Raw genomic sequence first — 13776 nt, forward strand, 5'->3', positions numbered from 1 at the left:
TGGGGAAAATGAAAAGCATCCTTCAACTTGTATAAAAGAACCTTTCCTTGCTAAAGGATCCCAGGATTGTCATTACTTTATCTTGTCACCTATACCCCAGATAAGATAACTGCCAATATACTTTCTATAAACCACAGGGGAATTGGATTCTGTACTAGATAGATGCAAAGGATCCTTTCCAGTCCTTGAATAAGAAGATTTTATGGATCATTTCATAGTGGCTGCATTTCTCATCTCCCAACTATTACTAGACGGTTGCTTCTTAGGATCTTTAAAGAAAGCAGCTCATCAAGAGAAAATAGATCTGTGTCTCTGGGCTTCCCAGTTCTATTTACAGCTTGCTACTGTGCCTTCACAGCTTTTGGAAGAGTGTGCCAGAGAGATATCCTTGAGGCTTGCCCAGTTACCTCAATCACGTGGGCTGGGCAATTTTCTTTAAAGGTCCTGGACCAGCTCTGATATCAGGGAGCTACAGCTCTTAAGAGATAAACAAGGCTTTCTGCAGGGAGAAAAGGATTTGAAAAATAACCTGCCACAATGACAGACAGAAGCCCCTTCGAAACGGACATGGTCACACTGACCCGATATGTTATGGAAAGGGGGCGTCAGGCGAAAGGGACTGGAGAGTTCACGCAGCTGCTAAACTCCATGCTGACGGCCATTAAAGCCATTTCCTCAGCTGTGCGCAAGGCCGGCCTGGCCAACCTGTGAGTCCTGGGAGCAGGTGTGGGTACACAGAGCCACCCTGATACATGGGCACAGGGCCCAGGTGGGATGTGGGCAAAGCTATAGGCACTTGTCAGAAAATCTTGTCAAAGCTCTTTGCCTAGGTGCCCTGGACAGATGTTGCCTTTTAAGTTTCTGTCACATGTGCTTTGATAAAGAGGACTTTGAATTGTTTCAAGAAAGAACAAAATACCTGGAGACATGTTATAGAGAAAAAAAAGAAATATATATATAATTTTTCCAGTTGCCATGTATTATAATGCTAACAAGCTCAGTGGTTTGTTACATTAACACATATTGAATGATGGTGAGTTTTGTTTTTGCATTCTCACTGGCACAAAGGAACAGCCAGGAGACTGGAGAGGTCTCTTTATGCCTTTTGCAGAAAGGAGCATTTTATTGTCCCGACCTTTGCCAATACATTAGAGGCTAGGACCCATTTACCGATGTAGGCCCCAGCCTACAAAACAACTCTAATTTCTCCTCTGTGAACTCTTCTTTTTTCTTCTCTGCTTGGTGGGCAGAAAGCTGGGAGGACAAAATGCACAGTGTTCTGCACTTTGTTCTCATTGGTGCTTTATACAAGCACAGGAGGCCAAGTTCAGGCTATGGCTGCTGATCAACAAAGCAAGTGTACGGTTTAAGCCTGTAATAAAAAAAAAGCAGTCTACTTTGGGCTTCCCTTTTCATTGCAGTAATTCCAATGGAGTTCCTTTCAGAAGTTTAAAGGACTTATTATTATTATAATTAGTATTATTCCAAAATGAAGAAATAACAAAGACCAGTATTTGAAATATTTATTATTAACACTTTAGTGCTTTTAACACAGAAATGTGATAGCATTATATGACAAGATATGATTATCACAAGATAATTATAGAATTATTTGTACAAGGTTTTATGACCCAGTAATGGGATCCAGGTTAAGATGCCTTATGATCAGTTTCTTTGCACTCTGTGTATTGCTATCATTTGGAGATAATGGCCAAGCTCTACACTTAAGGATGTTCATGAATGTGAGATGCAGCCATTTGCCTCTGTCCTGCTTTGGTCAGACAATGAGGTCTGCTGAGTGACACTGAATAGTGACTTGGTCTCTGCCTGTATGTGGGCTCCACTTTGCTTAGTACTCTTTCCTGCTGACATCTCAGTATTATTGACCTGTCCTTTGGGCTCCAGCTCTGGGCAGGATGCTTGGCTGGGCAGTGGTTGCCGTGGTAGGGTTGTACCAATCAGCTGTGGAATGGAATCTATGCCCATTCATTGTCCAGATGAAGTGGACACAGTCAGGAATTGGATAATTAAGGTGCTCATCTGACTTGGCTTTTCCTTCCATGTGATCATGGGCAATGATCTATTCTCGCTAGGACCTCAGTTTGTAGAATGGACAGGATCCTAACAGTCCCTAACTTTTAGGGTTATTGTAACTGTTAGCAAGTCCATGTGATGATGATTTCGATAGTGGCAACCTAAATGTGAAGTACATGCTCTTCATTCCCACAGTTTAAATTTAAAGCCCCATTCCAGGGAAATTTGCTAGTTGGCTGGTTACTGCTGCAGAATGACCATTAGGTGGCAGGCGCAGCCTGTGGAAACAAGACATCAGAATTCCACATTTTCCAGGGGGCTGAATTTCCCTTGGTCTGTCAGGGGCTCCACATTCTGACGGTTCAAACACCACCTCCACCCCACCCCCGTCTTGCCTCTAAAAGACACCCTAGCAGCAGGAGAAGCGCATTGGTTGGGAATCCTTTCTAGCAAGATGCTGAGGTTGTTTTAAGAGGCCCCTGGTGTTGTTCTCAGAGATCAAAATGGTGGTACTCTGTCCCAGAGGAATTCTGCTCAGGAGAACGGAATTTTCATGTGTACCTGCCACTTTCCAGTTAGGGAGCCTCAAGTCCCTCACTCTTTGCACGTTCTTTTTGCAAAGGCATTTCTAGGCACACGCTCTATTAATGCAACTTAAAAGTGATGAGAAATTTTCATGGTTTCCTTCTTTTTTCCTGCAAAAATACTGAAACAAATATTGAAACCTAGGGCTGAGGGGAATGCCAGAATGCTCCCCCCTCCCCCCCCAAAAAAACCTCTCCACAGCTTTTATTGTCAAAATGTTTGAACATCCTGCTTGAAAATGGTCAGGAAAGCTTTAGTGTAGTTAAAATGCCAGAAGGTATTGTCCTGTGGGTAAAATGCCCCTAACCCATGCTCTAACTTGGACTGGTAGGTAGGAAATCAGGCCTCCTTGGGAATATGCCTTCATTCTTTCTAGAAGGTCAGGTGTGGCTATGGGTTTTTCACAGCGGGATGCCCAGTATCTTGAGGGAGGGTGAGGGGAGCCTGTTGAGGTGGCTGTGAAGGTGTGGTTTGTGGGGTGGTGGTGGGTGGTTTGCAAGCACAAGATAAACCTATTTCTCAACTCCACCCACCACAGGGCTTGGGAACTCCAGCTCTTCATTCTCCAGCAGCATCTGCTTCCAGAATCCACATTAAACAAGAGGTTGGGTTTGTGGTGCCTTTAAATTCTAATGCAAAATAACTCAGCTTGGTTGTTGCTGTTATTTGTTTATTTGCTTTTGTTTTGAACCAGAAACTACACTCTTTGCGGCCAGGCTACCACTATTGTTTTACAAGGCAGCTGGCTCAGTACACACATCACAGCAGATGTCAAGTCACAGGGCAGGGCTGTGTGGGAGGGAAGAGGCTGTCAGTCAGGGAAGAGAGTGGGAAATGACTTGTCCCCCTTGAGAGTAAATCTGAGGTTCTCAACTCAGGCCACCTGTTAGACCACCTGAGGATTCCTTCAACAAATAAATAGTGTCAAAAAGGGAGAAGATTACTGTTCTGCTCTCCCTCTTTTTTGTCATTCAATGAGCATATATTAAGCACCTCCTATGTCTCTGGATACTATGGAAATAAATATAGTAGTTCCACTCCTTGCCTCAGTGGGCAGATAATCTAGCAGAAAAAATATTCCCATAAACAGAGTGTGAGCCGATGTGGATGGGATAGCAAGGGTGTGCCTGGTGTATGGTGGTAACGTGAAGAGGGACCAGGGAAGCTTCCAGAGTGGGTTAGGGGACCCAGTAGGGAAAAGCTGATGGTGTGCAGGGAGTATTTCTGTGGAGAGAGAGCCATGTGTGAAGATGAAAAGGAGAGGAGCAGCTTGCTGGGTGTCAGTGGCCACAGGACCTTTGCAGCTGTTGGACTGCAGAAGGCTTAAGTTGGGGGTGGTCATGTGGTTCTTAGAGAGAAGAGCATCGGGTTGGGGCAGTAAACCCAGGGGTTGATCCTAAGGCAGATGTGTGCCCCATGGGCAATAAGTCCAGAAGCTGAGACTGGCCAAGTGAGGGAGAGAGGCACAAGAGAAAGTGCCAGTGTGGAAACAGGTACTGCCAGTGGGGCCTGTGCAGTCCCCCTCCCTCTGTGGGGACTTGGGAGTGCTGGGTGGACAAGTGATCTTCTATCAAGGTGGAAGGTGTGAAACCTTTGTATATTAATACTCTGAAACACAAAGGCTCTAGATAGAACTTTATAGTAATGTTCTTCCTGATACTGCATGAGAAGAGAGTGAAAATTATATTAAATTAGTTAGGTCAGTCTCCAAATTTCCTTCTTATTCAAGTAACACCACCCTAAAGCAGGGCTATTTTTAACTCAGCCAAGCAGGCCACTATTTGAGGATGAATATCAAATATTAAAACCCTAGGGCTGGAAAGTCTTAGTTCCTTATTATTTTTGGAGTCATTAATTAGAGGACTGTGCCTCAGGCAGGTTTGTAATTTCCAATAGTAAGACTGAATTCTGGTTAGCACGTTGGGAGGGCAGCGGACTAGGATAATACCCTGGAGGTGTAAAGAAAGCAAGGATGAGAATCACTGCTGTGGGACAGAGTATACTTGGTCTGTGATTATAACTTAGAGACTCAGGAGCCATGAAGGGAAAGGAGACACCCTGGTGGTGTGTTAGTGTCTGGACTTATTTGTTGGAGTTCAGGATCTTTTGGTGATGTCTAGTGATATGATTGAAATAATTTTTTTTTGTCTTCTTAGGTATGGGATCGTGGGAACCGTGAACGTGACGGGGGATGAGGTGAAGAAACTGGACATGTTATCCAATTCCCTGGTAATCAACATGCTTCAGTCCTCCTACAGCACCTGTGTACTGGTCTCAGAAGAGAATAAAGAAGCGATTATCACGGCCAAGGACAAGAGGGTACGTGAGGGAGGCAGGGTGCAGTTCCGCTCATCACCTCTAGATGGTGATACTGAGTTGAGAAGCCGGTTGCCTTGCATTTCTTTTATTTCTGCGATTTTCCTCTACTGCTTAATTTTGTTTTCCAGAAACAACTGCATACTTCTTTACTTAGAAGTCTTTCTTACGCTGTCTGGTAAAAAAAGACTCCATAACTAGCAGGTCAGTGATTCATTCAGGAAATAAATCAGAGTGATTTACCAAAATGCCTCAGTGTGTAGGGTACATGGGTTTTCATTTAACCTGCTGATCTGCAAGTGCTGGCATTTTGGGGAGACTTGAAAATCAGTAAGTTCAGTAAGGAATTGAGTTCCTGGGAAGAGTCGTACTATATAGCATCTTACTTTTTCCCTCCCCACTTCTTTTCACAGCCTGCACCCCCCCCCCACCTCCACACACTTCCTCTCAAGGAGATTATGGTTTCAGCAGAGGTTTCTTTATTTCCGACACATTGCCAGACTAATACAGAAAAGAAAACATAAAGATGGTGGCTCTCTTGCATTATTAGTACAATTGTTAACTTGGTTAGTGCAGGGCATGGCTGGGAGGGTCCATATTCACTCTGGTTTCATGAGCAGTTTACTAAAGAAAGAGGTTTTTTGGTGGTCGAAACATTCAATCACGTTCTTCTGCTGATACAGTAATACAAAATACATACTTGGACTTTTGTCCCTTGATTTATATACTGGGTCTTGGAGACAAAGTGCCATTTCTTTATGATTAGCTGGTAGTGTGGAAAAGGTAAAGCCAAATTTACTAAGCACCAGCCATATGCCAAGGGACTGTGCAAAGCACTTTACTCCTCTTGTCTCACATAACTGAAGCTAAATCAAAACTATTCTTTTCGACTTTCAGTTTCCACTCATATGACCCTCAAGCCTCTCTCCAATATGATCTACCATTGTCTTTCCCAGATGGCCTGAGCTACACAGGTCTTCATACTAGTTCTTGAATACTCCATGCCTACTCCCATATAAATTCCTTAAACACTTTCCAATATATGCTAGATGCCCAACAAATCTGTTGAATGAATACATGAATGAAATTACAAGCTAAGTTGGATTATCTGCAAGGAGAATGAGAAATATGAATTACCCCAAGTCTATGAATTACCCCACTAATTTGTGCTGTTTCCTTCCATCCTTGCACACTCCAGTTGAACAAGGTGATAAGAAAAGGAAATAAAATTCAACTTAAGCAATGGAAAAGTAATTTTACTGACAGTAGAAGTTACTCCCATTTTACTTCAAGGTTTTTTTTTTTTTTACCATATTTAATTAATAGAAGGGGATACTCCAATCCCCATCACTAAGTCTCTCATAGGGCCTCGCACAAAGGAGGCCTGTAAAAGTATCTGGTGACTTCTCCCCATGAAGTGTTGGCTGAAGTTGTCTGTGACAGACAACCCACAGCAATGTGGGGACATGTGAGGAACATGGTATCACAAGACCCTACCTGCTCTGTCTTCTGGTCTTCATGTCAGACATGTGGGTTGGATACAGCAAAATGCAGAAGAGTATTTTATTTTATCTATGCATACCAGCTATTTATACATACCATCTCTCTTAATAAGATGGACCCAAAGGCTCTGGGCTATTGCTCTGAGATTTTCCTCTTTTTTTTTCAGAAATGCTCCAAAATGAAAAAATAAAAGGCCTGTCTGGGAAGAGGGTCAGAAAGAATTATCAATAAATCCATAACTGACATTGCTCTCAATGTGGGTGGAGTGAGTCTGAGTTTATCCTCAGTTTCACCACCTCTTCCCTGCAAAATGCCCTGTTCAGACCTTGTTACCTTTCACCCCCTCAGCAGTTCTAAGTCTCCACGGACCCAAGTAGGAAGGGATGATGCAGCCAGAGGAGGTAGAAGGGAAGGTTTCTGGAGGTAGAGCGAAGTCCATTGCCCTGTACGGCCACAAATAATTTGTTGTCCGCAGATAGGCCCTGACCTTACAATTCATATATGCTGATACACTTCACCCTCCTTAAATAATTACATTTTTTTAAGAATATCCCTTTGTTCTTGGTCGCTTTTTGGTGTTGTATTATCTGCCCCTCACAGTTACTTAGGCTGTGTTGATCTGAAGTGGTTCTTCCTTCTGTGCATTTAGGGGAAATATGTGGTCTGCTTTGACCCACTGGATGGATCTTCCAACATCGACTGTCTGGCCTCCATTGGAACTATATTTGCCATCTACAGAAAGGTGAGTAGACAGTCTGATCTTTAATGCCTTGTTTCTCTGGTGGTTTCTGGAAGGTTCCTGGCCTGGGAGCCACAAGTCTGGAGTTCTAATCTCTATCCTCCCACTAAGTAGGCAGGCCACTATAGGCAACTCATGAACCTCACTTTGCCTCAGACTCCTTACTGGAGGAATTGAATTGGTAATTTTCTCTCCGCCTTCTTCACTGCTTTCGTGGGAAGGTAAAGTGAGAGGACAGATGGGGTGGTGTATTGAAAACCCCGATGAGACAAAACGTCAAACATGGTATTAGGTTCCAGGTAGCATCTGTTTCTTCTTTATGGATCTCAAATCTGACTGCATTACTTTTCTATCACTGCCATAGCAATTTACACACATTTAGAGCTGAAAATGACACCCACTGATGATCTCCTAGTTCTATAGGTCAGAAGTCTGGTAGGCGTGGCTAGGTTCTCTGCTCAGAGTCTCCTAAGGCCAAAATCTGGGTGTCAGCCAGCCTTGCCACACCTTTTGAGAGGTGGTGCTGTGCGTGTAAAATTAACTTCCAGGTTTATTTAGGTTGTTGGCAGATTTCAGTTCTAGTCTTTTGTAAAATGGAAGTCCTCGTTTCCTGGTTGGCTGATGCTGGGGGTCCTTCTCAGTTTCTAGAGGCTTCCTGCATTCTCTGGCTTATGACTGCTAGATTATTAAGTCTAGCAAAGGCAAAATAAGTCTTTCTCACATGTCCAGTCTCTTCGACACCCCCACTTTGCCTCATTGCTTGGCCTCCAGCCACATAAAGAGTTATCTGCTTTCAAGTGTTCATTCATCTCACCAGATTTGGGGTCACTGAATAATCCAGAATAAACTGCCTATTTTAAATAGGTAACTAGTTATATTAGCCAAGTCCCTTTTGCCATGTAATGTAAAATAGTCACAGATCCTGGGAGTTAGGACATCTTTGGGGCCATTCCATTTACCCCATATACCTAACAATATAGACAGGATCATATGGGTTGGTTTGTGACTATTCAGAAACTTCATGACCAAACACATAATCCACACTCTTCCTCAACTTGAGGATCAGGCCTTGCTCCAATCAGAAAGGCTGGCCTTTGCCTTTGTGGCTTTATGGCAGAAAGAGGCCAGGATTGTTCAGTTGGGTAACTTGCCCTCTGACTGGTTTTTGAGGCCCACCTCTTTGACTCTACAGTACGCATTCTTTCCACTGAACTACTTATGTTCAAACTAATATGAGGGAGAACTGGGTATGCTTCACAGTATCTAATGTGCTGTCTGTACATTTTGATAATGCAATAGATATTTTTGCTTGTCTGATTGTTGTCCAAAAAAAAAAAAAAAGGCGGGGGGGGCAGTAATTTGATTTTTCAGGGCAGGAGTTTAGTAGAAAACTAACCTTAGCAGAATGTTGGAATTAACGTAAACTTTCTTGGAAGAAAAACAAGGAACAGGTAAGTGGTCTATTCCTCCTGTGTTAAAGAACAAAATGGAAGTTGAACCAACTTGGGCTAGAGGAAGATGTTGCTTTCCCGATTGGTGTGTCTCCTTTCTCTCTTCCTTTTCTTTTCTTTCTTTCGAGGGAAAATAAGACTTTGGTTGGGGGAACAGGAGAGAAAAATATAAGATACTTTCTATGGTATTTGAGAAAGTTAAAGCTGAGATTTGGTATATGTATTATTGTGAAATAATAAATGCAATAAGTTTATTTCACATCTGTCACCTTATATAGTTACAATTTTTTTCTTGTGATGGGAATTTTTAAGATATACTCTTATTTAGCAACTTTCAAATACACAGTACTACATTATTAACTATAGTCACCATGCTGTACATTACATCCTCAGAACTTACTTATAACTATAAGTTTGTACCTTTTGATCACCTTCACCCATTTCTGCCCCCCACCCCAATCTCTTGCCTCTGGCAACCACCAACCTGCTGTCTGTTTTTATGAGTTCTTTTTTAATATATAGAATCAACATGTAAGTGAGTTCATATGGTATTTGTCTTCCTCTTAGTGACTTATTTCACTTGGCACAATGCCTTCAAGGTCCATCTATGTTGCTGTAAATGGTAGAATTTTCTTTCTTTTTTATGGCTGAATAATATTCCATTGTATATATACACCATATTTCTTTATCACTTCATCTAGCTATAGAAACTTAGGTTGTTCCATATCTTGGCTTTTTAAAATAATGTTGCAATGAACATGGGGAAGCAGATATATCTTCATGAGAGTGATTTAATTTCCTTTAGATAGATACCCAGAAGGTGAATTGCTAGATTATATGATAATTCTATTTTTAATTTTTTGAAGAACCTCCATGCTATTTCCATAGTGTGTGTACCAATTTACATTCCCATCAATGGTACACAAAGATTTCCTTTTCTCCACATCCTTGCCAACACTTGCTATCTCTTATCTTTTTGATGATATTCATTCTAACAAATATGAGACAATCTTTCATCGTGGTTTTGGCTTACATTTCCCTGATAATTGGTGATGTTTGAGCATCTTTTCATTTACTTGTTAGTGCTTCATATATCTTCTTTGGGAAATGTCTATTCAATTCCTCTGTCCATTTTTAATCATATTGGGGTTTTTTGCTACCCAGTTATATGAGTTCTCTTTATATTTTGGATATTAAACCCTTATCCTATGTATGATGACTTAATAGCTTCTTAAGGCCACCTGTTTTAAAAACAAAGAGAAATAATGGGGGAAGCTGTGCATGTGCAGGGGCAGGGGAGTATATGGGATACCTTGGTATCTTCATCTCAATTTTTCTATGAACCTAAAATTGTTCTAAAAATACACAGTATTTAAAACAAAAGGGTGGAATATTATTATACATAATATAGTATATTCACACTTGAATTTAGATGATTTTGAGTGCAGACATTTTGTCTTAAAGTTAAGTATAGGCTTTGAAGGCTAGTCCAAATAACCATGGATTATCTCTGAAAGTATTTCTAAAGAAGAGGAGAAAATTTAAGAAAACAATAAATCTTTTTAAGATGGAAATTATGAAAACAAGAAATGAAGAGACAATTTTGTGATGCTTCAGCAATGCCTAGTAAGAGAGTAGCTTGCTTTGGAGATTGCATGGGGCTGTCACAGCATCTCAGAAACCTGTCAGCACCAGGGTGATGCACATTTCTGACAAGGGCTTCTGGGATTCTCTGATAAGCACTGAGATAGAAGTTTCAGGGTAGTCAGAGAGTTGTCAGAGTTATCTTCTTCCCTTTTTCTCTAAGGAGAAATGCTGAACACCAAATACGACATCATGTACTCTTTTCAGCCCTCTGCCATGCAATTACCTTTTTCTTGAAATTGATATTTTCCATTTCCAACAAAGTCATGAATTACACAAAATGAAAACTCTCTTGCTATAAAACGTCCATAAGTGCTGGATAAAATATATCATCCACACCTTTACATGCATAGAGGAGCTCATTGAAATGAACAAGCAATAAACACAAGATAAGGGTCAGGGACCAGAATCACAGGAAACAAAACCAAAGTGCTAAGGAGGATACTGATGCTGGAGTTGTTCTGATGGGAAAAGTGGGTCTATTAAGCTGATTATCTAAGGGTGTGGGTTTTAACACCCTTACAGCATCAGGAGACCTCCTTCCCTCTGTATTATGGTTAACTTTTCCCTTAAAGTCTACTCTTTTGTTGACATAAGGGTAGGTAAACAAATGAAACACAAAAGAGAGTCCAGAAATAAACCCACACATGTATGGCCACATGACCTATGAAAAGATAACACTGAAGTTCAATTTGTACAGGTTGATATTTTCAATAAATGATGCCATGCCAACTGTATATGTGTATGAGAAAAAAAAATTAACTTTGAGCCCTACCTTGTACCACATGCAAAGATTAATTAAAGAAATATCAGAGACTTAATAGTAAAATGTAAAACTCTTAGAAAAAAACACAGGAAAATATCTTCATGCCACTGGAGAAATTAAGAAAAAAATCACTAGCCATGAAAGCAAAGTCCAATGAACTGGACATAAGAATTTTTGTTCATCAAAAGAAAAGATTAAGAGAGTGAAAAGGCAACTTCTGGACTAGATGGAGGCATAGGTAGATACACTTTGCTACCTCACACAACCAAAAGAAGGAAAAACAACCAATTTAAAAATAAAAAATAACCAGACCTGCCAGGAAATCAAACTGTATGGAAGTGTGACAACAAAGGTGTTAAAGAAGAAACATTCATCCAAACTGATAGGAGGAACAGAGATGAACAGCTGGGATGGAGAGAACCTGTGAGAAGGCAGTGGCTAGAGGACCAGGGTGGGCCAAGTGGCAATTGGTGGAGTGGGTGGTTCACATTTGCATGCAGATAAACCGGGAGAAACAACTGGGGAGAGAGATAGCCCTGCAACTGAGGGTTCCAGTGTGGGGAAATAAAGCCTCAAATCCTGTGACTGACGAAACCTATGGGGTTTGCTGCAGTGGGAGAAACTCCCAGGCTCACAGGAATATTTGTTGGAGACACCCACAGGATCATAGAATGTACACAAACCCACCCACCTGGGAATCAGCACCAGAAGGGCTCAATTTGCTTATAGGAAGAGGAGGAAGAGACTGAAAGTCTACTGAGAGCTGAGCAAGTGTCATTGTTCCCTCTTAGACCCCTCCCCCACATAGAGAGCCACATGCAGCACCTGGGTTGCCCCACCCTGGCAAATACCTGAGGCTCTGCCCCTGACTACATAACAGCTATGAAGAGACAAAAAATATGACCCAAATGAAAGAACAGATTAAAGCTCCAGAAGAAATACAACTAAGCGATGACAAGATAGTCAACCTAACAGATGCACAGTTCAAAACACTGGTAATCAGGATGCTCACAGAAATGGTTGGGTATGGTCAAAAAACAGAGGAAAATGTGAAGGCTGTGAAAAGTGAAATAAAGGAAAATGTACAGGGAACTAACAGTGAAGAGAAGGAAACTGGGACTCAAATCAATGGCTTGAAGCAGAAGGAAGACATAAACATTCAACCAGAAAAGAATAAAGAAATAAGAATTCAAAAAAACAAGGAGAGACTTAGGAAATTCTGGGACAACTTTAAACATTCCAACATCTGAATCATAGGGGTGCCAGAAGCAAAAGAGGAAGAGCAAGAAATTGCAAACTTATTTGAAAACATGATGAAGGAGAACTTCCCCAATCTGGCAAGGGAAATAGACTACCAGGAAGTCCAGGAAGCTCAGAGAGTCACAAAAAAGTTGGACTCAAGAAAGCACACACTAAGGCGCATCATAATTACATTACCCAAGATTGAATACATGGAGAGAATCTTAAAAGCAGCAAGAGAAAAGGAGACAGTTACCTACAAAGGAGTTCCCACAAGACTATCAGCTGATTTCTCAAAATAGACCTTACAGGCAGGAAGGGGCTAGAAAGAAGAATTCCAAGTCATTGAAAGCAATCACCTACATCCAAGATTACTCTATCAGCAAAGCTATCATTTAGATGGAAAGGCAGATAAAGTGCTTCCCAGATAAGGTCAAGTTCAAGGAATTCATCATCACTAAGTCCTTATATGAAATGTTAAAGGGACTTATCTATGAAAAATAAGATAAAAATACAATTAGGAAAATGACAACAAACTCAGAACTGTCAAAAACTGAACCTAAAGAAAACAAAAACAAACTAAGCAAACAACTAGAACAGGAACAGATTCATAGGAATAGAGATCATATGGAGAGTTATCAGCAGGGAGGTGGGGCAGGAGAGAATGAGGGAAAAGATACAGGGAATAAGAAGCATAAATGGTAGGTACAAAATAGACAGGGGGAGGTTAATAGTGTGGGAAATGTAGAAGCCAAATAACTTATATGTATGACCCATGGACATGAACTAAGGTGGGGGAATGATGGTGGGATGAAGGTACAGGGCAGAGGGGAATAAAAGGGAGAAAAAATGGGACAATTATAACAGCAGAATTAATACAATGTCTTGTAAAAAAAGAGAATGAAAAGGCAACCATAGACTTGTAGAAAATATTTGTAATACATACATCCAAAAAAGATGCAGACAACATAGATGCAGAATAAATGAAGAATTTGTATAATTCAATAAAAAGTACTGCCAATTTAATTCAAGGAATGGCTAAAGGCTTTAACAGGCACTTCAAAAAAGAGGTCCCCCCCAACCTAGTTAATAAGCACATGAGAAATACTCAACAACATTGTTCATCAGGGAAATAGACAGTAAAATGACAGTTAAACATCATTTATCCCTCCAGAATGGCCAAAAAATTACCAATGCCAAGTGTTGATGAAGAAACTGGAATTCTTATACATTGTTATTGGGAGTAGAATATGATACAAACACTTCAAAAACTTGATAGCACCTGCTCATGCTAAACATATTTATACACTATGGCCCAGCAAGTAGGCACCCAGGATAGATGCATGCTTGTGTCTGTCAAAAGATATGTACAGAGTGAGAAGATGGTGGAGTCCAGTGGTGGCAGCAGCAGTGTTGGCTTTGGCACAGGCCCCAGCCCAGATACCCTAGCAGTTCCTAGCAGTCCACTTCATGGCTCAGTGCCCATGGCCAGCAGTCTC

At 41.2% G+C, this 13776-nt stretch overlaps 1 protein-coding gene across 1 annotated transcript in view; it reads left to right on the forward strand.

The window, feature by feature from the left end:
* Nucleotides 1-480: 480 nt before the first annotated feature.
* Nucleotides 481-13776, forward strand: part of FBP2 (fructose-bisphosphatase 2) — a 59871-nt gene continuing 46575 nt past the window's right edge. Inside the window, exons 1-3 of the mRNA XM_053656431.1 lie at nt 481-707; nt 4776-4938; nt 7088-7180. Coding sequence (XP_053512406.1) covers nt 538-707; nt 4776-4938; nt 7088-7180 — 426 coding nt within the window. The 5' untranslated portion in view covers nt 481-537. The remainder of the gene's footprint in view (nt 708-4775; nt 4939-7087; nt 7181-13776) is intronic.

This window comes from Artibeus jamaicensis, unplaced genomic scaffold, assembly GCF_021234435.1.
Source record: "Artibeus jamaicensis isolate MK-2021 breed Jamaican fruit bat unplaced genomic scaffold, CSHL_Jam_final scaffold_1964, whole genome shotgun sequence".
NCBI lineage: Eukaryota > Metazoa > Chordata > Mammalia > Chiroptera > Phyllostomidae > Artibeus > Artibeus jamaicensis.